Source organism: Phalacrocorax carbo, chromosome 9, assembly GCF_963921805.1.
Source record: "Phalacrocorax carbo chromosome 9, bPhaCar2.1, whole genome shotgun sequence".
NCBI classification, from domain to species: domain Eukaryota; kingdom Metazoa; phylum Chordata; class Aves; order Suliformes; family Phalacrocoracidae; genus Phalacrocorax; species Phalacrocorax carbo.
In genome coordinates, this window is record NC_087521.1 from 33,699,716 (window position 1) to 33,721,156 (window position 21,441).

Consider the following 21,441-nt stretch of genomic DNA (forward strand, 5'->3'; position numbering starts at 1 on the left):
TAGCGGCTCTTTGCATGGGAGAAGTCTGTGCTGAAGGAGGAGATGCTCATACCTTTACTGGAGGTCAGTGTTGTCACAGCCAAGTGTGAGATTTTGATACGGCGTTTGTTTTTCAAGGTGAATGGAGATGCCAGCAACATTTTCTGACAGCAGAATTCAGTCTGAAATATTCCACTCCAAATGGATGTTTTAAATAATTTTTTTGTAGATCGGTGTAGATCATTTTGTGTAGAAGGCGTAGAAGTTTTGATTTCAACATGCAAAACTCATTCTTCATTTGCAGCACTTCTACATTCCTTCAAACGCCAAATATGTCATGTCACACCCAGTAACTTTAAAATATATGTAGGCAGTATGTTTCAAAACACATACTCCAGCTGCCAGTTTCATTACAGATGTTCTCAAATGAACTTTTTTTCCAAGATCTGTATTGAATCTGGTGCTGGTGTATTATTTTTGGTGTCAAATCAATGGAATTCCTTGTCAATGCTTAAACAGAGGCAGTGATAAATTTGTTTGAGTAATGCTGAAATGAGAATGGGGGGAAAAAGTTGTCTTGGCTTAAAGTGAGTAAGGAGAAAAAAAAAAAGCCAGGAAAAAGTATTTCCTTGCTTTTAACTATACTTTCAGTAAAATGTAGATGGATGAACAAGTGGAACAAAGATTTGAAGAAAGATTTGGGGTTTTTAATAATTGTCTTTATGAGTTTTGGGGAAGGGTCTGGATCCAGAGCAATACAAAGAGGAACCATTTACTTCAGTAAGGAAAAAGTTGAGAAGTCCTCCAGAGATTCCTGGCCATTACGGTCGTGCATCAGGGCTCCCGAAAAGGTAGTCTGCAGGTTGCTTACAGCCAGCAAAGCCTTTATGCTTCCTGCAAAGGTCTTTTTTTGCCATTTTGTAATGGTTGCAGCCGTTCAACATAACGGATGTTGCAGCCTGGATTCATTTTGTGCTGCAGTGCCCAGCTGGAGATTTTAGGACACAGCATTGGATGCAGACCATGCACATCATATTCCCTGGTTTGCCCAGAAAGCATCCATCTCAGAGCAGGTCCTTCATAAGAAGAATGTGTAGCTGATGTGCAGAAAGATGGATTTACAGATTTGCAAGTGTGTATCAGGTTTGCATGCAGAAGCCAGGGCATCAAGCATATAGCAATTAATATGGGAACCCTGGTCTCAGTGATCAGCAGCCAGCTGTGAGGATTTGGAGAGGTGAGAATCAAACATTGCATGAGTAGATGCCTTTGTGCAACTTATTTAGTATTTCCCACTTTCCTTATTTGCAAAAGGTGATTAATCATATATATATCTCCACCCATATGACCTGGCTGTATTGCCTCTTCAATATATGTGTGTTAAATCTCAGCATTATTACTGCTACTACTTCTAACCGTAACATGGTGCATTTGCATGTATTTTGTGTACAGATCTCGCCATCTTTCCATTCCAAGCACAGCTGGTGCGTGCAAATGCTACACCTTGTCTTGCTGGGCCCTTTCACAGACCTTGAAGTTTATGTGAGCAGGTGTTGCTGATGCTCTGACTGCAGATTTCATCTAGCAGATCATATCAGGCACTGGGGCAGTAGCATGATGTAGCTGCCATGTTGGCAGTGCAGTCCAAAACCATCTTCTGTGTGGCCACCAAAGAAGCTGGGAGCAAGTACATGCTGCAGGTGCCAGCACCAAGTGGAATCCCGGGTTTTCACAACTGACATGGATCATGCACAGATGGTCCTGCCCCATTCTGGTTTTTTTAATTTAATTCTGAATTCCTTAAGTTGCCAGATCTCATAGCTGTAGATGCAGATGCACTCACCGCCTCCTCATTAGCTCTTTACATTTCTTTTGCTCAAAACTGACTTATGGTATTGCAGTTGCCCGAGTTGGGCACACCTTTTCTTTCTGATTTAATGGTGCATCCTCAGTCTATCCAGTTATTGAAAGGTTTTCTTGCTGTTTATATATTGGTTTAGACTGTTGTGCTTCTTTTCCAGATCTTAGTTGTAAGTGGAATCAAGGTCCACAGCCTCACTGTTCAGCAGTCTGGGTCTTAAATCAGGAGCAGCTGGCGCCTTGGGACCAGGTCCCAACCTGTTACCATCATAAAGCCAAGGAGACGCAGGGCTGGAAGGTGACTTCAAGAAGTTACCTGTGTCACCCCTCCTCTGAGGCAGAGTCAGATACACCTTGACCATCCCTGACAGATATCTCTGTCATTTGTCTCTGCAGTGAGACCATTTCTGAGGCACTTAATGGTCACTGTGGTCAGAGCTTTCCTTCTCCCCATGTGTGATCTGAGGGTGGTCTTTCCCCAGATCACAAAATCACAGAATGGTGGGGGTTGGAAGGGACCTCTGGAGATCATCTTGTCCAACCCCCCTGTGTGAGCAGGCACACCCAGAGCAGGGGCACAGGACCGTGTCCAGGTGGGGTTTGAATGTCTCCAGGGAAGGGACCCCACAGCCTCCCTGGGCAGCCTGTGACACTGCTCTGGCACCTGCACAGGATAATTTTTTTCTCATGTTTAGCTGGAAATTCTTGTGTTCCAACTTGTGCCCATTGCCCCTTGGCCTGTCGTTGGATGGTGGATGGTGTAACAGGGAGGGACCGAGCTCTGCCGTCACAGTGTCTGTTCTGATCTGGAGCGCAGTGCGTTGGTGGTCAGAGGAGTGGGAGGTGGGAAGCCGTGTGGGTGAGATTTGGTACCTAAGCACAAGACAGGACTGCTATATAAGGGGTGGGGGGATTTTTTTATGTCTGACTTAGATTTCCTCCCCTGACAATTAGGCTGGAACTGCTCATCTGGAAGGGTAAATAGGTGCAAGGGTGTAGGGTGATGTATCCCTTGATCAGGCACTAAGTTAGTTATAAGATGTAAAGTTGAAGTTATTTACTCCATCTGCTGCCTCTTTGTTCACTTTATTGCAAGGATAGGAGGGCATGTGGAAGTTGTCGAGGTTTCTAATTGTAAGTGGAGTTGCTGATTTGAAGTGAACGGCTGTGTACAGACACTGAAGGGATAATTGGCAGAAATTGCTGATGGGTTGTCACTATTAAACTACAACAGAAATATCTGCTTTTTTGCTTTCTGCTCTTGACAATAGTTAATCATAGTACAAGGCAAATGCTGTACACCATCACTGAGTCATTTGTTTTTCATTAAAATCTGAAAATCTTTCTTTCCCGTAGGACAAAAAAGAAATTGTTGTAACCTTCTCATCCCCTTCAAACATAAAAACTTCCAGAACAAGCAAATAGCGAATGAACAGGACATTACTCTGAACAGACATATGTGCATAACTGATACACAGAGACCATTGCAGCGTCTCGGAAGGATGTGTTTAAATGGAGAACATTGTCTTCAAACATCCGAGACATGGTGAAATGGTTTTCCTTCACTGAACAAGAGCTGCTTATTCCTCAAACCTGTGTGGCACTCTGTCTGCAAAAACACCCTCCCTGTTTGTTTGCTTGGGTTTAGTAAATGTAATCACAGCTTCGTGTCCTGAGCCAAACTGCTAGTTCTGAACTCATCAGAAGTTGGGGAGAGTTTGCCCTTCAATTTTAACTTCCCAGGTCAGCCATTACCTTCAGGTACGTCAGCGTACGCCCAGGCAGCTTTGGCTGATTGTACTGAGTTACTGTCGGTTTATGCCAGTGTAATGAAGGGCAGGGTTTGATTTTACAGACAGTCCCTTTGGCTGAAATAAAATTACCTACGGACCTAACTTGCCATTGGCCTGGTGGTGTTGGAGTGCTAACAGTAGCAAACAATCCAATTAAAGTCATGGCTAATCCAACCTAATGAGGTTTTATTGTAAAATAAACAGAATAAGCTCTCTTCACCTCTACCAATAGCAGTGCAACTCAGTCCCCTTTCCTGTAGGGCCATGTGCATCTGTTATTTCCCTGACCACAAAATTCATGTCGACATCTCCTTACTGCGTGGCATTAAGACCAGAATTTCATTGCAAAAGTCTCCAGCCCTCACGGTCATGAACTGTTACCACCACGAGCTTGTGTACAGGCTGCTGGAAACAATAGACTTGTGATGTGTGAGCAGGTCCGTCATCGCCGCCGATGCTCGCTCTAACAGGTAACGTTGCAGTGTAAAGGAAATGTTGTCAATTCTTTCACCGGTGCCCAATTTAGCAGGAACATTCAATTGACGTACTTTCCACATAACACCAGACTGGCTTCTACCTCCATCCATCTGTCAAAACCCAGCAATTGTGTCCGCAGCAGCGGTAGGAAGACATCATTTTGTCAGTGCAAAAACAATGACATATTAGGAGCTGAGATTTTGAGGACATGGTAAAATAAGCATATTTTAATACTGAATAAGTAAAAAGGTAGATTGTAGGTGCCTTGACTGACTTTTTGGGAAAGCTGGTCTCTCTCCTGACTACAGTGGTAGCCGCAGGTGACCACTGCTCTGCAGGGCTTTGGGATCATAATACAAAGAAACTGTCCAGCTTATTGACATCACCTATTTAACCATCGGTTTCATTGTGTAATCAGAAAAAGAGTAAGTATTTTGGCACATATCAGCAAGCCAGATGTTGCTGTCTCTAAATAAGGCAACACTTTGTGCCAGTGATCCAGTTTTGTGAATTCACAGGTGGATTTCGGAAGGGAATTCCGTTACCTGTTTGAGACGTTCTTTATTTACATCAAGGCAGTTGGTTAAAAAAGAAAGGATCAATTCTGGGATGACCTGGCCATAAAAGTTACTTCTAGGGTTGCATTTTTGTTGTGTTGATTATTTTACTGGCAGTCCATTTGATCCAGTTTTAATAATAATTTTGAGACCAGAAGAGTTGTCATAAATGACATGGCACAAGGATGGACAGCACTGCTGTCACATGCTAAATATGTCCTATACATGAAGATAATGCAAAAAGAAGTGTTTTTGAACCTCAAAGCACAATCCCTTCTCTCCAAGCCCCCTGCAAAATAAAAAAGTGATTTTTCTAGCCAAGGTGAGGACATCTTTTCTCACTGTGTGAGCTGCATATTCATATTTGTATACAAACAAAAAGCCATGAGTCATGTGTCGCATCTCTCAGAGGGTCAAGGGGCAAGGGAGCTGTGCAGAGTTTACAGATGGATGGTGAAAATGGCTGTCAGGACAAGGCACGTGCTGCTGGCTCATGGTTTGCATGGGCATGGCAGCAGCAGCAGCGCATGGTGGTCACCTCCTCCTGCAGCCGGGACTGAGAATGGTGTACAAGAACATGAAAAGGCACAGACTTCAGTGATACTAATCATGTGGTTTAGGTTAGTCACAAGTATCATTACCTTGCTAAATTGAAGTACACTGGAATAAGTAGGTAATAATTAATGCAAGATAAGGAGAGACTTTGTTAGAAGCATGTGGAAAGCCAGAGGTTCCCCTTGCTGGTGTCCCTTTGGTTTCCATGTGCAGAGAAATTGCTTTACTTCTTATGCTATAAAGCGTCTGCAGTTGCAGGGCAAGGAAAAAGATTTGTTGAACGGGAATAATAATAAACTAAAAATAATCTTAAAAAATTGGAAAGATCAGGGTTTTGGTTTTATCTGATAATGTAAAGTCATCCAGATGGATTTGACTCATTAAGACGTGCTGTATACAATCATGTGTGGTCCCTTCCAGTTCTCCCTTCCCTCCTTTGTCAATCCCTGGGCTGAGTGTTGCTTTGACACTTGATTATAACCTCCAAGTAATGAAGGAACCCTTGTAGCAGCAAGATCTGGCAGTCTGGCAAGGTTTTTCCTATTTGTTAGTTTTTTTCCAATCTCTTCGTGTAACATTCCCTTAAAATATCAAATGATGCCCAAAATGTAGATTAATTATCAGCCTGTGATTCTTCTCTGCTAAAGCCATGAACTGTGTTCACACTCCGCATTGACACTACTAGTCTACAGAAACTGGATGAGGCTTCTGTACGCAGTGAGTTACAGATATCTGTTGCAATCTCTTACATTGAGTAGTCAGTTAAAAGGAGGTCAGGCAAACTAGTCAGATAAAAAGTCCCACCCAGTGTAAACATCTCTGCTCAGGATGGATGTCCAGGGCCAGGTTGGACAAGGCTCTGAACATCCTGATCTAGTTGAAGATGTCCCTGCTCATGGCAGGGGGTTGGACTAGATGGCCTCTAAAGGTCCCTTCCAACCCAAACCATTCTATGATTCGGTTATTCTCTGTATGGTCATAGGGAGATGCAGATAGTTCCAGGGCACTATTTTTCTCATCCTAAGGCTGACATCTAAAATAAGCCAAATGAATCCAACCCAAGCAGTGTCAGTCCTCCTTTGGAGATGTATTATAATACCTCTTTAGTACATAGTTGCTTCTCCTTTTGCATGTGGCAAGTTGTGGCAGCACCCTGCTGTTGTCCTCTCTGGCAAGGGCATGATTTCGCTGCCTAAGACCTGAGGTCTCAATAAGCAAGTGGGATTTATGAAGGTATAGGGAAGTTCAATGGAAAATGCTGCTCTTGATCCCCCTAAATTTGGAGGGTCTTAGTGGATCCCTGCTTGATAGCTGGTAATTGCTGTGTGAGACAAAGAACCAGAGTTACATGAGTTCTGCCTTCCCTTCCTCTCATGTGGGGTAACTGCATACGTGTGAGGTTTCATTGCTGTACTGCGTAAACGGTGATTTGTTGTCCTTGCTGCTGATACCAGGTTTGGCTAAGTTAGCCCAGCATGTATCTATTCACCTTCCCTGTCCAAGTATATCCTTAAAATATGTTCAAATTCAGTAGTGTTAGATGGCCCGGGCTTTCTAGCTGTAACAATGAAATATTGATAAATTGCCATGCTATCTGATTACTTTCAAGCGTAAGGGAAGAAGAATTCAATAAATCAAGCAGTGACTTTCAATTAAATGCAGTCTCTTGAATTGCAGTTTAGGTCTCAACTGCTGAGTTTCTCAATGTACAGGAAAAGATTGATGCTGCTTTGTTGTACCAGATACAAATAACTCAGAGTTCTTTTTGCATGTGAGGAGAAATAGGTTTCCTTGAAATTTTGGTTGCAGATCATCTGCTAGACTTCTGCTGAGTGTAATGTGAATCTTGATCTTGTTCTAAATTATATCTGAATTGAGATGTAGCATGTGTCTTTCAACTTAATGAAATCTCCTTAGATGATACGTATCAAAGTGAGTAGTGATTTGGGTCGAGGCACCTTGGTGGCTGATTCTCTGAGGACAGGCAGTCAGAAAACGCTTTCTGAAAATAAAACTTCTTCAAGTTGGGGACCTGAAAATTCTCAAGTGCCTGTTTGAATATTTAGCCCAAAAAGTACTGATTGTCTCAATCTCATGGAGGCTGGAACAAACTTTCAGCTGTCAAATAAAGGTGTTATGCTGCTTCTGGTGGGGTGAATAGCCCAGGGCTGCCATTTCTAATGTACTATTCAACCTCAGGGTGACCTGCAAGATGTTTACAAAGTAGGTAATGTTATCCTTGTTTGTTACAAGTGGGAGGAGTAAGACTTGGAGTTACAAAACGAGTAGAACAAAGTCATGGGTGGAGTTGTGTGGCTGTTAGAGAATTTTCTCCATTAAAAAGAAAATATATGAAGATGAATGGTTTTTTAAAGGTCTGAAAATATCCAGTAAGCTCTAAAGAGCTCTGTAGAGAGTAATGTTCTTCAAAAAAAAATGAAGAGATGATAACAGTGCTTAGACATCATATAGGTCTTAAGTCTTCAAAGTTTACTTTTGTGGGTCTACTGTCATAGACTGTGGCTTGAAACTGCACTGTTTGAATCTGTAGAACTATGTGGCAAGGTGGGACCTGGACTTGGGCATCCCTCTTGTGTCAGAGTTCCCTCATACTTGGACAGAGGAGAAACGGAAGAACATCTTTGAGAGAGATCACCTCTAGGGGGTTAGCTACTGGTTCAGTTGCTTGTCTACGTGGTCGGTAAAAACTGACTTTGGAGGCTCTAAATAGGCTGAGAGAGGATTTTTCCGTATAATACCATTTTCTATACCTGTCTTCCTTTGCAATCTTTGTAATTAGACCTGGTGAATCAAAGATAGCTTTAAGTTCATTGAAGTTTATATGAACCCTCTGAACTTCATCTGGCAAAAGAGTGTTGACTCATGCAGTCTCTTGAATCTTGAACAGACCTTGCTTTGGAGTCTACTTCTATGCTGTTGCTTGGCATGGAGTTATTTGCCAGTTGGAGTGTACTTGAAGGGCTCCTGTTGCAAGGAACAATGTTGCCCTGTGAGATATCTGCCACATTTGTTGCACATTTGGCACCTTACAGATGAGTTTTGTGTCTCTCTGTGTTCTTTACAATGTGAAATAGGTGTGATTGTCAAATTCAATCTTTCCAAGTCATAGCAAGGTCAGTGGCTGCTCTGGGTATATGTAAGTTTAGGTAAGATGGTCACCAGTTGAAGTAGCGGCTGCAAAACAAGCTGTGGGTGATCTCAACTGACCATGAACACACATTTATACTTACCAAGATGGCCTGTCATCTTGACTTTCTGAGAAGAGGACTCTCTTGTGCTGCTCGTGTTGACCTCTTACGCAGATGCCTTCAATAAGTTCAGGAGTATGTGCAAGACCACAAGGCTCACTCTGCCACATTCCAGCACCGCACTCTTTTTTTTGTCATTTGCTGGTTCTTAATCCTGTCCTTCAAGCTCTTGTAAATTGTGGTGTCCTTCTCATTGGAAAACATTTCATCTGGTATTTCTGGGACCTGGGTCTTGTCTGCTGCCTTGTGCCTCTATACAGCGTCTGTGTGAAATGCAGCATCTTGGTCTTGTCTGCACCTAGCAGAAGAGGAAAAAGCAACTTCTCTGAAGATGTGGAGATTCTGATTTGGTGCATGTAAAGGCTTAAAACTGGCATCTTCAATGGTTTAGCAGAAGCCTTCATCCAAAAGACCTGTCAGTGGCCGTGGCTTCATTCCATACAAGAGTCTCAAGGATCATTGTGGAGGATGGAAAGGGGAAGCTCTCCTCTGGAGAGACTGTCACCACTGACCCCAGGAGGCAGTGGTACCTCAGCCCTCCTTCCCACCCTAAGGGAGAATGGTGACCTCTCCTTTTGCCTGATTCAGTGTCAGTGCTCAGGAAGGGGCCCACGTGAGTACAAACGCCTTTGCCTGTTCAGACCCTATGGATGGAGCCATGGGGCTAAGAATATACAGCAGCATAGGGCGCTCATTTCTTCAGGGGGAAAGACTGGTTTTCATACAGCACTTTTTTTTTCTATAAGGGGGGAGAGAGTTAAGTATTTATTTACTTACTTATTTACTTTATTCTGACCAGAGCTGAAACCTTGATTTTTGCAGTGTGCTTCCTTTCTCCCGCTGAATCATTTGTATGCATTTCGCTGACAGAGTGTTTGAAAGTCCCGCTTTCCTCCAGGGAGTTTACAGCCAAACTGATGCAAACTCTTTCTTCTCAGGTGCCTCACGATCATCTGTCATCCAATGCAAGCCAGGAGGCAACTGCCCCAGCAGACACAGAGGCATGACTAGGCAGCTCTCCCCTCTATCTGTTGCTGAAGATTCTGCTGCTCCCATTCTTGAGCTGCAGAATCGAAGTCCCTCGGGAATCTGTCGGCACAGCAGAGTCGAGAGGCAGAGCAGATCAGGTAGGCATAACAGCCGCATTCCCGGCGTCACAGCATGCCTGCGAAAGACCTCTTTCGTCTGTCTTTTGAAAGATGGTGCAGAGTCTGAGCATGTTGACGTTCGTTTACGGTGCTGCAAACAGCAAAGCCAAATGAAAGTCCTTCCTGTACCTGTGTGCAAACTGGGGTTAGGCGGGAAGGAAGCAAGGATGGGAGGAAAAGGCCTGGGCCTCAGGAGGAGCATGTAAAGTGTTAGATATCTGAGAAATCGTAAGGCCAGTAGGCACAGAAGACCTTGGAAGGATGATTAATGTTAGCACACAAGTTAGTTTTTACAAAGTGTTTATGCTTCGTCAGCTTCAGCCTGGCCACAAACCAGGACCCTTAAGAGCCAGCCATGTTCCTTCTCAAAGACAATGTCAATCTCAAGCTCGTACCATGGATGGTCTGATGAAGAGAAAGAGAAGGAGCAACAGGTGGAAGACTATCCAGGGAAGACCATCACAGTTCAGATCATCGATTAGCTGCACATCAGGGCTTCGATCAGGAATGTGTCGCCCACTTTACTGCAGAAGTTTAGCTCAAATGAGCCTGTAGGTGTGGTGAACGCTGACTTCTTCACCATGGCATCCATCCGTCACCAGCAGGGATGGGACGAGAGCAATTACAATACGCAACCACAAGCCTTTGAGTCTGCTGAACTGTACTGTTCAGGAGGAGACAGCCGTTAAATGACTGAAATAATTTAACTGTCCAGGTTCTTTGGAAGACTGTCTGTATAGATACTGTGAGCAAAAAGGAGAGGAAGAACAGGTTGGATCTCCATTGCACACTGGAACCGAGGGAGATGAACCTTCCTCTTGTCACTTCACCACTGATGGCAGCAAGAGTCAGCCATTTTCTTCTTGTCTTGGAAAATGGCAGGATCTCATACTCCAGGAGTAATCTCTTGTTGGAAACCCTCAGAAAAATATTGGAGGTGATTATTGCTGCAAGGAGTGAATGATTTTTGCAGTAAAAATCATACCTAAGATACCAGAAAACCAATTTATTCTCTTTTTTGCAGATATCAGGCTGAAATAACTGTGCATGCTGGCACTAGAGTACATCCAAAATCAGAATCCATCTTCTCTAAGAAAGGACTTTAGTCCCCTTGAGAAAAGAGTAGTGCCTTGACATCATACTCTTCTAAACATTTATTTTGCATTTTTCAATTTACCTTTTTATCCTGATCTTCTCTTCCTCAGCAGTGAGGTCTAAGTAGGACTGACCTGACAGGTAGGTATACAAATATAAAAAATATTTTCTGGGATGTAGTTGCCAAATAGTCAAAAGAGTTCAGAAGAAAAGCTGTAGGTTTTGATTTTCCTCATCTCACTCTTCTGAAAAACAAAAAGAAAAAGGCGCTTTTGCTACCATCTTGTCACAGAGACATCACAAGCAAGAATTGTATTACGGGCCAGAGGACCGTGCAGGGGTATTTGTGCTAGATGACTTTCAACACAGTTTGCCACTGACCACTGTCATCTCCATGTGTCACCTGCAGTGTCATCTGCTTTCTTTCCCTGTTGTTTCATTCTTGTTGAGTTCTTAGATTGTTCCTGTGCTCTTGACAGGGTAAGTAAGGTTTGCTTCAGACCGAACTAAATGCAAACCCCGAGGGTTTCTCCCACCTTGCTAATTGTACAGTGCTATCTACCAACCACTTTGGCTGATCGATTTGTTTTCTCCTCATTAGCCTATCATTTGGTGTCTGAACACAAGTGCTACTTTCTAGCTCAGTCCAGGCCCAGCTTCATGACTTGGAAATCCTTAAATCTGTTTAGTATGAATTGCATGCCTGCTCGCCATGTGTATTTGAGTTCAAGCCCGGTGATTATTTTAAAAGATATTTCTTATCTTGTCCTTTTGATTCTTTGGCCAAGATTTAGGTGTGAACAACCTGTGGTTTTTGAAAGCAACAGGCTACTATGTCACTTTGGCCAGGGATCCATCTCAGTTTTTCTTAAATGTAAATATCCAGTCTAGGGAGAGATAAGGACCTCCAGTGGGGTTAGGTAAAAAAGGATGAAATCAGCTACCTTCTCACCATGCCTGTCCATTACCATTAAATATAAAGGGGCCCTAGACAACATGTTTAGTCTGGATGCACAATTATTTGCTAACTACATTACATGGGCTGAATCCTACCCATTAACCACTTAACGAAAACTCCACTTTAGCCAACTCAGGCTAAAACTTCCATAGGTCTTTTAATTCAAGGTAGGACTTACAAGAATTGTATATTTCTGTGCCTTTCCTTAATATTCATACCTGGGACTGTAAAATCCAAGTCAAATGCTGATGGTAGTGTCATGCAAGGTAACAGCAATTACATAGTTACTTGGTAATTGGAAAACAGAAAGCATGGATAAAGTTGCTTTAGTCTTCTATCATTGTATGAATATTTTAACTGTTAGCTGAAGAAGGGCTAATTGCATGGTAGTTTTGCTTAGCAGGAAACCTGCAAGTGGATGTTACATAATACATTATTTTTAAGCCATTCTGCCTTGCAAATAACTGTAATTTACCCCTTAATAGAAGATGTCAGTCATTATTAGTACCATAAAAATATCTATTCTCTCAGCAGCCAAAGCAAATGATAAAACGATGCTTGCCTTTTCAGAGCTGTGTCTGATTATCCTCTGCATGTTTTTAATAAACCTGTAATTTTATTTAAATTCTTGATTCACCACTAAACAATGGAGCCACTGAATACTGATTATTTTTAGGAAAAAAATACAGCATACAATTACAATTACAAACAGCTTCATGTCCTGGTTAGGAGAATTCTTGATTGCAAATGCGTTCCCTGCTATGTGAATCATTTTTTAGATGTAATGTTGGGCTAATGTAATAACTTTGAACCTCAGTTGGACATTTCTTTATGGCATAGCAGAAACAGTAATATAAAAGGAAAGTAAACCTGAGTCTGAAAGGGTATCTTTTTCACATTTAAGTTGAATGTAGGACAGCATATGCTCTCACTGCAGTGGATCTATAGCACTTCTTAACATCAACGAGTATATTGTTTCTTATATATATCACATCATGTGTTGATGCAACTGATAATTGATAGTAATTGTTAAGAATAGCTGCAGGTCAAGATTTTTGGAAGGAATTCCTGTTTCTTCTATCAGACCAATGTGATATGGTCTACTGGGGTAAATGGTTGGAGCTCAGTGCTGCCACATGAGTTCGTGGGGCAGCAGTATTAGTGCTTCTCAGTATTCAATGCAGTTCGATAAGTTGTTTTCAGCTGGGATCTGTGAAATCAAAACCAAGTTCATGGGTTGCATCTCTGGAAGATGTGTCTGGAAAGCAAGTCATCAGTCAGTAAGATTAAATTCTCTGAACAGTCCGCACTTCTGATAGGAAAACGGCGGCAGTGTGCAGATTAGGTCTGAAAATTACTAAAATGGGAAATGACAACTTTCTGATTCCTCCTTGTTTATGTGTAGAGTTTTATTTCTAGGCATGCCAAGTTTCAGTAGTGCCCAGTTTAATTTTTAACTTCAGAAATGTAAATACACTAACTTGACTGAAAAAGCCTTTCTCTGGTTGGGTATATAAAACCATCGAACTGTTTCTTTTTCCCCTCCCAGCTTGCAAATAAAAAAGTGATTCTTGAGTTAGAATCTTGAATAACAAGAATGTGTTCCTGGCTTCAGGTGTACAGGCTCAGATAGCTTTTATGTTGCACACATGAACAGTAATTGACTTTATAATGTAGTTGGTTCCAAGGGGTGTAGCTCTATCCTAGAGGTTTGGTTGACAGAAGGAAAGAAGGGCTGATAAAGCAAAAAGTGGCAACAGCTCAACCATAACGCTCTTAGCTCAGGCCTCTGTATTGTGTTTGCATTTTGTTCCTATCCCCTTGAAAGGACAGAGGTGGTATTACTGAAGTATTTCTGAGCAGGATTTCAGTGTTTGTGGGGCATAAAGGAATTACAGGGAGAAAGCAAGAACTGTTCTGAATGCTTTCATTTTGTGTACAACTCCTCCCTTTTTCTTTTTCTTTTTTTTTTTTTTTTTTCCAGGAGAAGAAGGAACACAAACGCACACAGAGAGCAGCAGCCAAGAAGCTGAAGGACAGACACGATGCCAGTCTTGCACATCCACATTTCTCAAGCTTATCTGGAGATTTCTGATCATTTTGTCCGTCTCTTCCTCCTGGGTTGGGACCACGCAGTTTGTCAAAATCACATATGAGACCTTTGACTGTCCTTTTTTCATGACTTGGTTCTCAACAAACTGGAACATTATGGTTTTTCCCATTTATTATTCTGGGCACCTTGCAACTGCACAGGAAAAGCAGTCTCCAATCAAAAAAATCAGGTAAGCTTTATTGTCGCAATATCGCTTTAAACAACCTTATTTCTGTGGACTGACATCACTGTTCTTCTCAGTTTGACCCATGGTGTCAGAAGGCCGAATAAAGGTCATGCTGCAGAAAATCTCATTCATAAATAGGTTACAGAAGGCTAACAATTGAGTGATATATGCTTGAATAAATGGATAATTGATTGTTAGAGGGGTTTTTTTACTGATATGGGAAGATCAATTTACTTACAATCTTGCTATTATATTACCTAATATCTCTGTATTTTGTGTTCATGTCTGGATCAGGCTTCCACTGGCCATTATTTAATCTGTTCTGGTCTATTTATGGTAGAATGGTAGTATGAAGTCCAACCAAAACAACTCATAAGTTGAGAAGGTGCTCAAAGCTGAGGAGATGGTTTCCATGAGGAAGACCGTGGCTTGCTCTCTATGCTCAGCAAGTATAGCAGGATAAAACATGCCCTTTCCTCCTCCTGCCAGATCATAGCATGGAGGAAGGGCATCCCAGTAGCCTTCTCTGCTCCCTTCTACATGTGGTAGGAATTAAAGTAGGTTGCAGACTCTTGGCTGTCCTCCCCCTGTAGCTCTGAGGGTTAAGTTGGCACAGCTGAGTGGCTGCCATCCTGAGGAAATTATGTGAAGGCTTTGTCCCATCTACTTTGAGGCTCCATGTGGAAATACTTCTTTGCTGTGTATTGTGAAAGCCAGGGGAAAACATCTCTCTGAACCCAGCCTTTCCTTACACCACGTGGCTGCATGTTGTAGCTGAACTGTCAACCTCAAGTGCAGAGGATTCCGTAGCACTAACTATAGCATTGGTCTGCAGAGGAGGTAATTTATAAACCCCTCTTCAGTAGCCACTGTGAAATCATAGAAATACAAGGTTGGAGGGGAACCCAAAGAGATCATCTGGTCCAACTACCAGCACTGCAGCGGGACCAAGCTGGCTTAGTTTCTAGCCGTTTCTTAAGAAAGCTGTGTCTAACCTGTCCTCAGGGCTCGGAAGTGCCACCACCTTCTGGGACAATTTTTTCCACAGTTCCTCCTCTACTTCCATTACTGCACCAATCTGACAGTGAAGTAGAAGCTGCTTTAAAGGACAGAGCTAAATTCAGCTTGCCAAGAGATAACACACCTTGCCCATGGAGGGAAGAAATTCACAGAATAATTTTGAGCTGGGACCCAATTCTGTTACTCCAGTGCAGACTTGCTTTGAAAACTCTCTCACTGACTTCAGCAGAATTGTCTGTTTTGCAACGTTATTAACCAGCATGTGGCCCATACCTTGCTCCCGCTGACAGAAGGTTCAGCACAGCTGTCATTGAGCACACAGGGAATTCAATTTGTGACTGTCAGGCTGGAGTGTAGCAGGGCCAAATTCTTCCCTCATCTGCTTTTGCCAGGATCTGGGATGTAATTTAGCCCTAAATTATCATTTCTGTCAAATCAGCGTGACTGAAATTGAACAGTTGCACTTAATTAACTGCTTCTCTGAAAACCCTGGTACTCTGTGCGTTAATGACGCCTTCATTCAGATTCTTGCTGGAGTATTTGTAAGAACATTAACAGTGTCAGCTTGGCGTCTGGGTATGGGGTAAAGTAATAACAAATGCACAGAAGACAAGGAAGAAGGTGAGAACAAATATCCCTGCAGATAGATCCTCTGCACTTGGTTGGTCGGTTATATATCCATCAGAGCAAAATTTTGGGCAAAACATTTGTGGCAATGCATAATAAAAGTATGCTTAAATAACTGATACGTTTCCCACGCTGTTAAAGTTGAGGACACATGCTTACATGCCCGGAGGAATTTCGGCACACAGGAGATGTGAAGTAGTTTTGTGAATGTGTGGAAGCAGGAGACTGGTGTCAGAGCTGATGGGCCAGTGGAAAGGCATCTCCCCAGGGTATTTCCTACCCCAAATATATTGGGAACTCACATCCCAGGGAGGAGATAACTGCTGGCAAACACTGACTTCAGGATGAGCACCAACTGCTTGGTCTGCGCCGTGTTATAACTTGACAAGTCAAACTCTTTCAGTTTGGGTATGGGAATTGACATCTCTTCACGATGAGTACTTGATTTTCTGATGTCTTAAAGAATTGAAAAGCATCATTTGCAGTTTTTAAATTCAGAGAGTTATAGACAGATTTAGTTTGGAAAGGATCTTTGGAGGTCATTTAACCCAGCCTTCTGCCCAGAACAGGGTTATTTTCAAAGCTAGATCAATTGCTTGTATAATTGATTGGTTTGTGTTCTTGATATTGTTCCTGCTACAAGGCTTTTTATTACATTTTGTAAGATATTTTTTTTGTTGCTTCATTTGCTGGTTTTATTTCTGTGGAGTAGCTAATTCTTGTCAATAAACCTTGTCCTGTAGCAATTCCAGGCCTGCCTCGGAGTCCAGAGGTGATTTGTCTTTATTTCTGGAGGATGTAGTTACTCACTAGGAGCTTTAAAGACATGACATTTTGTCCAGCAGATATTCCTAGTGGATCAGAACAAACAGCTTCTTTGGTATCTTGGCAGATATCAGTGATCACGCGAGGGACTTGCAGAGTGCTGCCCCAGGCTGGCAAAGCTGTATAGAGCCACTGTTACTTCAATAACTCCCCCTTGGAAGGATAAAAGTCTCAATCTTCAACTTCTGATCGGCTTTCTGAAAGGTTTCTAATCTTTGAGATTGTAAATTGTGTATTTCTTACCTTCCACAATTTACCTTAGAGATTAAATTTTGTGGTCTTAGAAACTAACTCACGGTTTTTACCTCCCTGCTGCATTTCAGTAAAGTGTCTTGGTTGTATTGAGGCAGAAGCCACAGCTCTTGGTATCCCCTCACTGTTGTAGATAAAAGATATGTCCCACATAAAGAGCTTGAAACTGCTTGCATTAGAGGTGAATAAAATGATCTGAAGCTCAGTAAGCTCAGCAATAGGAAATCTAACCCTGCCGGTATTCACCCCAGCAGAAGACACTCCACAGACTTTGACGTAGGAGCCTAATAGAGTTATGATTTGGAATAGGCGGATGATATTTTCAATGTCAATAAATTTTGCCTCCCCATCCGCCGTCTGGGCTTCTCAAGGACAAACGCTGTGATGTTCAGCAGCTTTCTGCCAGAATATCTCCCCGATGTAATAGCTGAGGTTAGTCCTACAGGCGCTATGCAGCCTTGATGCAGTGGCTAGGAAGAGTATTGGAAGGTGCAGGTTTAATAAATATGAATGTTTTGGGAAGAGTTGGTTTTCTAGGAAGAAGGGTAACAAGTTGTGAGCATTACTTGAAGTAAAAACAGCCATAAGTAGCTGATATTTGCTGTCATTTGTCATCTGCAAGTTTGTCACCCAGAAATCTCTCCACCTATGTTGCAGCAGTAGCTCGGTCCAGCTTCCTCTCAGCCCCATATGGAACAGCATTGCAAATCTAGATTTTCACTGCAAAGGGCTTTTCAGAGGAGAGATGAGGATCTCTGTTGCCTGAAGCTGATCAAACCCCAAATGGCTTAACAGTAGGGAGGAAGAACAGCAGCACAGAACCAGGGCTTCCTTTGGACCATTCCTTTTGGGAGACAGCACTCCTGTGGTGCCGCCCCCCAAGCCAGCCACTGCTTATGTGAGAGGTTCACACACAAAAGTAAAAGGGTTACTTTTACTCCAGCTCCTGAGCAGACAAATACAGCTGGCCAGGCTCTTTCTTAACATTCAGACACGGTCAGTCCTGGAAAACAATTCACCAGTTGCTTAACCACCATTACTCTGTTTGGTATCTGTCTCCTGAAATGGAGCTGGAAGATATTTTATTGCAGCAGATGCCATCATTTAGATAGAAGCAGAAAACGACATAGTAAGAACTTGTGCGCACAAAAGGTCCCGCAGTGCTTCTTGCTGCCATAATGTCACTGGTGGCCTTGCCAAGTTTTAATTCGGGTGATGTAATTACATTCGCTGTATTCACATTACCCCAGGTAATGTCTGTTAGCTCTGTTTTTTCTGTAAGCTGTTTTAAAACCAGCTGCTGCATTACACTCCAGAGGCTGCTGTACGTCAGGGGTGAATAAACCCATTCTTCTATAGGGGCTGGCATCAGAATATCTAAGAGGCACGCAAGCTATTTAGTGGGTGCCAGGGGCAAAGCTACATGACTGCCTGAGGTGCTGTAATTCCTGAGAGCATGGCATGCTGCCCAGAGCTGATGGCTGAGGGCTACCTGCAAGCAAAAAGAGCTATTTATGTTAGAGGGCAGGTTTTAAATAGACTTCTTGTGCATTTGGAAATAGTTTGTGTCATGGTTTCAGGGTCAGCTGCCCTTAGATATGTCTCTGCCTTTAAGTCGACAGCCTACAGATATTATCTGTATGGGGAGGCATCCATGGAGCCATCTCTCTTGAGCCCAGGGTTTTAATCACTGCCATGTGATGACTCCTGCAAGTTTAATTTTAGTTGCATGCCAAAGAGGCTGAGTTAACCACTGAGTGACCAGCCCTCACAAAGCCTGAGGCAATCCACTGTAGCCATGACTGGGAAAATAAAGTGTTCTTCCTAACTCCTTACTTGCTGAGCATTATTCATAGAGTTCTCCTAAGCACAGAGGTGAATTTGTCATGTCTCCGTCTCGCTCAGCCCAACCCTGTCACAAGTGTTTGCTGTTTATTTTTAATTGAGAGGTGAGGAACCGCTGGCCCCTGTTTTGTCTGGTCATTGTACACTGCTGTGTGTGACGGAGGCTCTTCCACCTGCTTAATCAGTCCATTGCCTGGGGCCTATGAAGTGAGTGTTCCCAAACTTCTTTTGCTAGCTGTTAATCTGCTGGTCCCTCCCACTGCTTCTGGGAACTGGGAGATAACTGGCATTTGCAGCATTACCACAACTGCTGCTCTCAAATAGTTGACCAGCCCACAGAGTCCAATCCAGAATAATATAATAATCACTGAGGCTTCCTCCTTCTGAGGAGTCACAGTCAGGGCACTTCAGACTCCATCCTCCTGACTCTGCTCTGAATTTGTCTGTGTGCAAACATCCCAGAGATCTGCAGGACAACAAAACCTGACCTTTTTGGCTTTGGAAGCCACCCACCCTCCCCGTGGAGGGAAGAGCAGAAGCGCTGGGCTTATTCCCAGCATCTCCCTGGCAGTGGTGGTGGGGGGGCACGATATGGATGCCAGGGGTATAATTTCCCATAACACATTTGTAGAAGAGCTTTTCCTGCTGCCTTGCAGCCTCGACCAGAGTGATGTGCTTGGATGGTTTTGCTGTTGCCTTTGTACGCTATTAGCATAGCACTGGGGTACTTAACTATGCCCTGCATTACTGTAAGCAGCCTGAGCACCCTTCTCTCTTGTTTTAACACAGTTCAAGCTTGTTTCCTCTAAGACAGATCTTGACAGCTTCTGAGACAGGTTGGATTTACAATCATCTACCAATCCAATCGTGCATCAAAACCGATGGCAGATACCACTGGGTTGGAGAGATCAGGCTCTGTAGAGGTCTGTAGTTCACAATGCAGATCTGTTCTTGCCAGGAGATGGGGTGTCGGGCTCTGGTGTCTTGTAATGGCAACACAGCCACGGTGCATCCAGGTCAGAGGCCACCTGTATTGAAGTGAGACATAGTCTGAGCTCAGAATCACCCTCTCCATCCACCGAAGTCTCAGGGGGAGAAAAACATCTTTTAAACATAAACTGCTATATCTGCATGTAAACAAGCATTCAAGTCTGTGCGACCAGTGAGTCCATTCTCAGACAAGGAAACTCGTCACCCGTAACTCCTGTTGAAATCAGTGATACAAAAGCCTACAGTCAAACTTAAGCATTAATTTATTTGCTTCACTGAGTATTTGCTTTGCATCTCAGATAGAAAGAAAATAGCTTGTATCATTTATGTGTAATATTTCTGTTCTGATCTTTGGAGAACAAGCCGATTTCTGAGAACGTCTAGGTCAACCAGAGTGAAGGAGATAATTAGTGGATCCGCCTGCCTAAGCGTTAACTTATTGGACACCCTTGCAGAGTTTGAGAAAGGAATTTATTATTGCCAGAAATTACTGCTTTGTACCCCAGGTCATTTTAGTGGCAGCAGGGAATGAATGGTTATTAAGTAAGACATAGCTGATCTTATGTATTACATAGATGTTATAATTCTACTTTCCTCAAAACTAGAAGTGATGGTTTCCATTCTTAATGGTAAAAAAAAAAATGCAATATTTTTAACAGCAGAATTCCTCTGAATTACTAAGAGTGGTTTAGGAGACCTAAAAATGATTCTGTCTTTACCCTGATTTGGCTTTGCCTTTAATGATTACACCAACAACAACAGTGACCAAATAACAGGGTTTTTTGACTTCACATTGCAGTGCCTTCTTTGAAGTTAGTACTTAGTTCTACATAATTAGTGTTTTAGCAATCTTCCAAACACAGCCGTGTTTGGCTGTGAATACTTTGGGACCCCGAGGCCTCGTGGCACTTTGATTAGTCCCTTAATGTTGCCATGTAAGGGTGCGTTGCATTTTGATGGTACCTTGGTTCACTCCATTGGTGTTTCGCTTGTGTGAAGCATTCGCTTGTGGGACCTCTTGTGTTTTAAATAGAGGGGTCAGAGAGCCTGCCGTGTCACGAAATGAAGCATACCAGGAATATCTTGAGGAATCCCAAGAAGACAGACAGTGGAGTTGCTAAAAAGCTTCCTTCCCTGTTTGGGAAAGGTAGGGATGTTTCAGGAGGGGTGCAGCGATGGGCCTTTAGTGACGCTGTGTGCTTAGCCTCCTCTTAGCCCAGGCAGGTACCACTTTGCACAGGAGTGCTGTCCCTGAAAGCAGTGTCTTCTGAGCTGACCCTTCCATTTCATGAAATCCTCAGAAGCAAACAGTTCACTTAAATTGTGTGTGACACTGTTTGGGAAGCTAGAGATTTTCTTTGCAATTTAGTCCACAAAGAAGCATCTCTAAGCGAACACAACTTTTCACTGTAATAAAATACAGCTGTTAAATACCCTCCCCCTTTCCTTTCTTTCCTTACGCTCTTGCTTGACTGGCTCAGTCTCACTGGCCAACGGCTCTTTCTTGATGTGTCTGTGATGTGTGTGGCAGTAATTTTTAGTATTTTTAGGTGATTCTTAAAGCTTACTTGCCCTTAGAATATACTTCAATATGAAGAAAAACAGGTGTTGGAGCAAAGCAAGAAAATATTGTCAAGCTACAGAGAAAAAAAAATTGCAGTTATAACCCCTCTGTTCATGGCCTCAAAGGCAGAGTCAGAGAAAGTTACAGATAACCTACCTTTCTGTGTGTGAGTCCCTGGGATTATTGTTGCATAGAGTGTGATTATTCCAGGTAAGTTACTCCTTTTCTATTTGCAAAATTGTTGTTTTAAGAAGATTGTAGGTTGTTTTCTCTCTGTGAATTAAACAATAGATTCTTATGGGTGTGCAGAGTAGTTAGGAAAAGCACTTAACTGAATGCGATAAAAGT

The 21,441-nt window shown here is 42.8% G+C and overlaps 1 protein-coding gene across 3 annotated transcripts in view; it reads left to right on the top strand.

Annotated features, from left to right (window-relative positions):
- The window catches only part of SLC35F4 (solute carrier family 35 member F4), a 129,929-nt gene that overhangs the window by 96,276 nt on the left and 12,212 nt on the right, over positions 1 to 21,441 (top strand). For 2 of the 3 annotated variants that reach the window (XM_064461053.1, XM_064461054.1), the window contains exons 2-3: positions 9,429 to 9,617; positions 13,676 to 13,973. In XM_064461053.1, coding sequence (XP_064317123.1) covers positions 9,429 to 9,617; positions 13,676 to 13,973 — 487 coding nt within the window. Of the gene's footprint in view, positions 1 to 9,428; positions 9,618 to 13,675; positions 13,974 to 21,441 lie in introns of those variants that run through there. The other variant, XM_064461052.1, reaches the window with a different exon arrangement.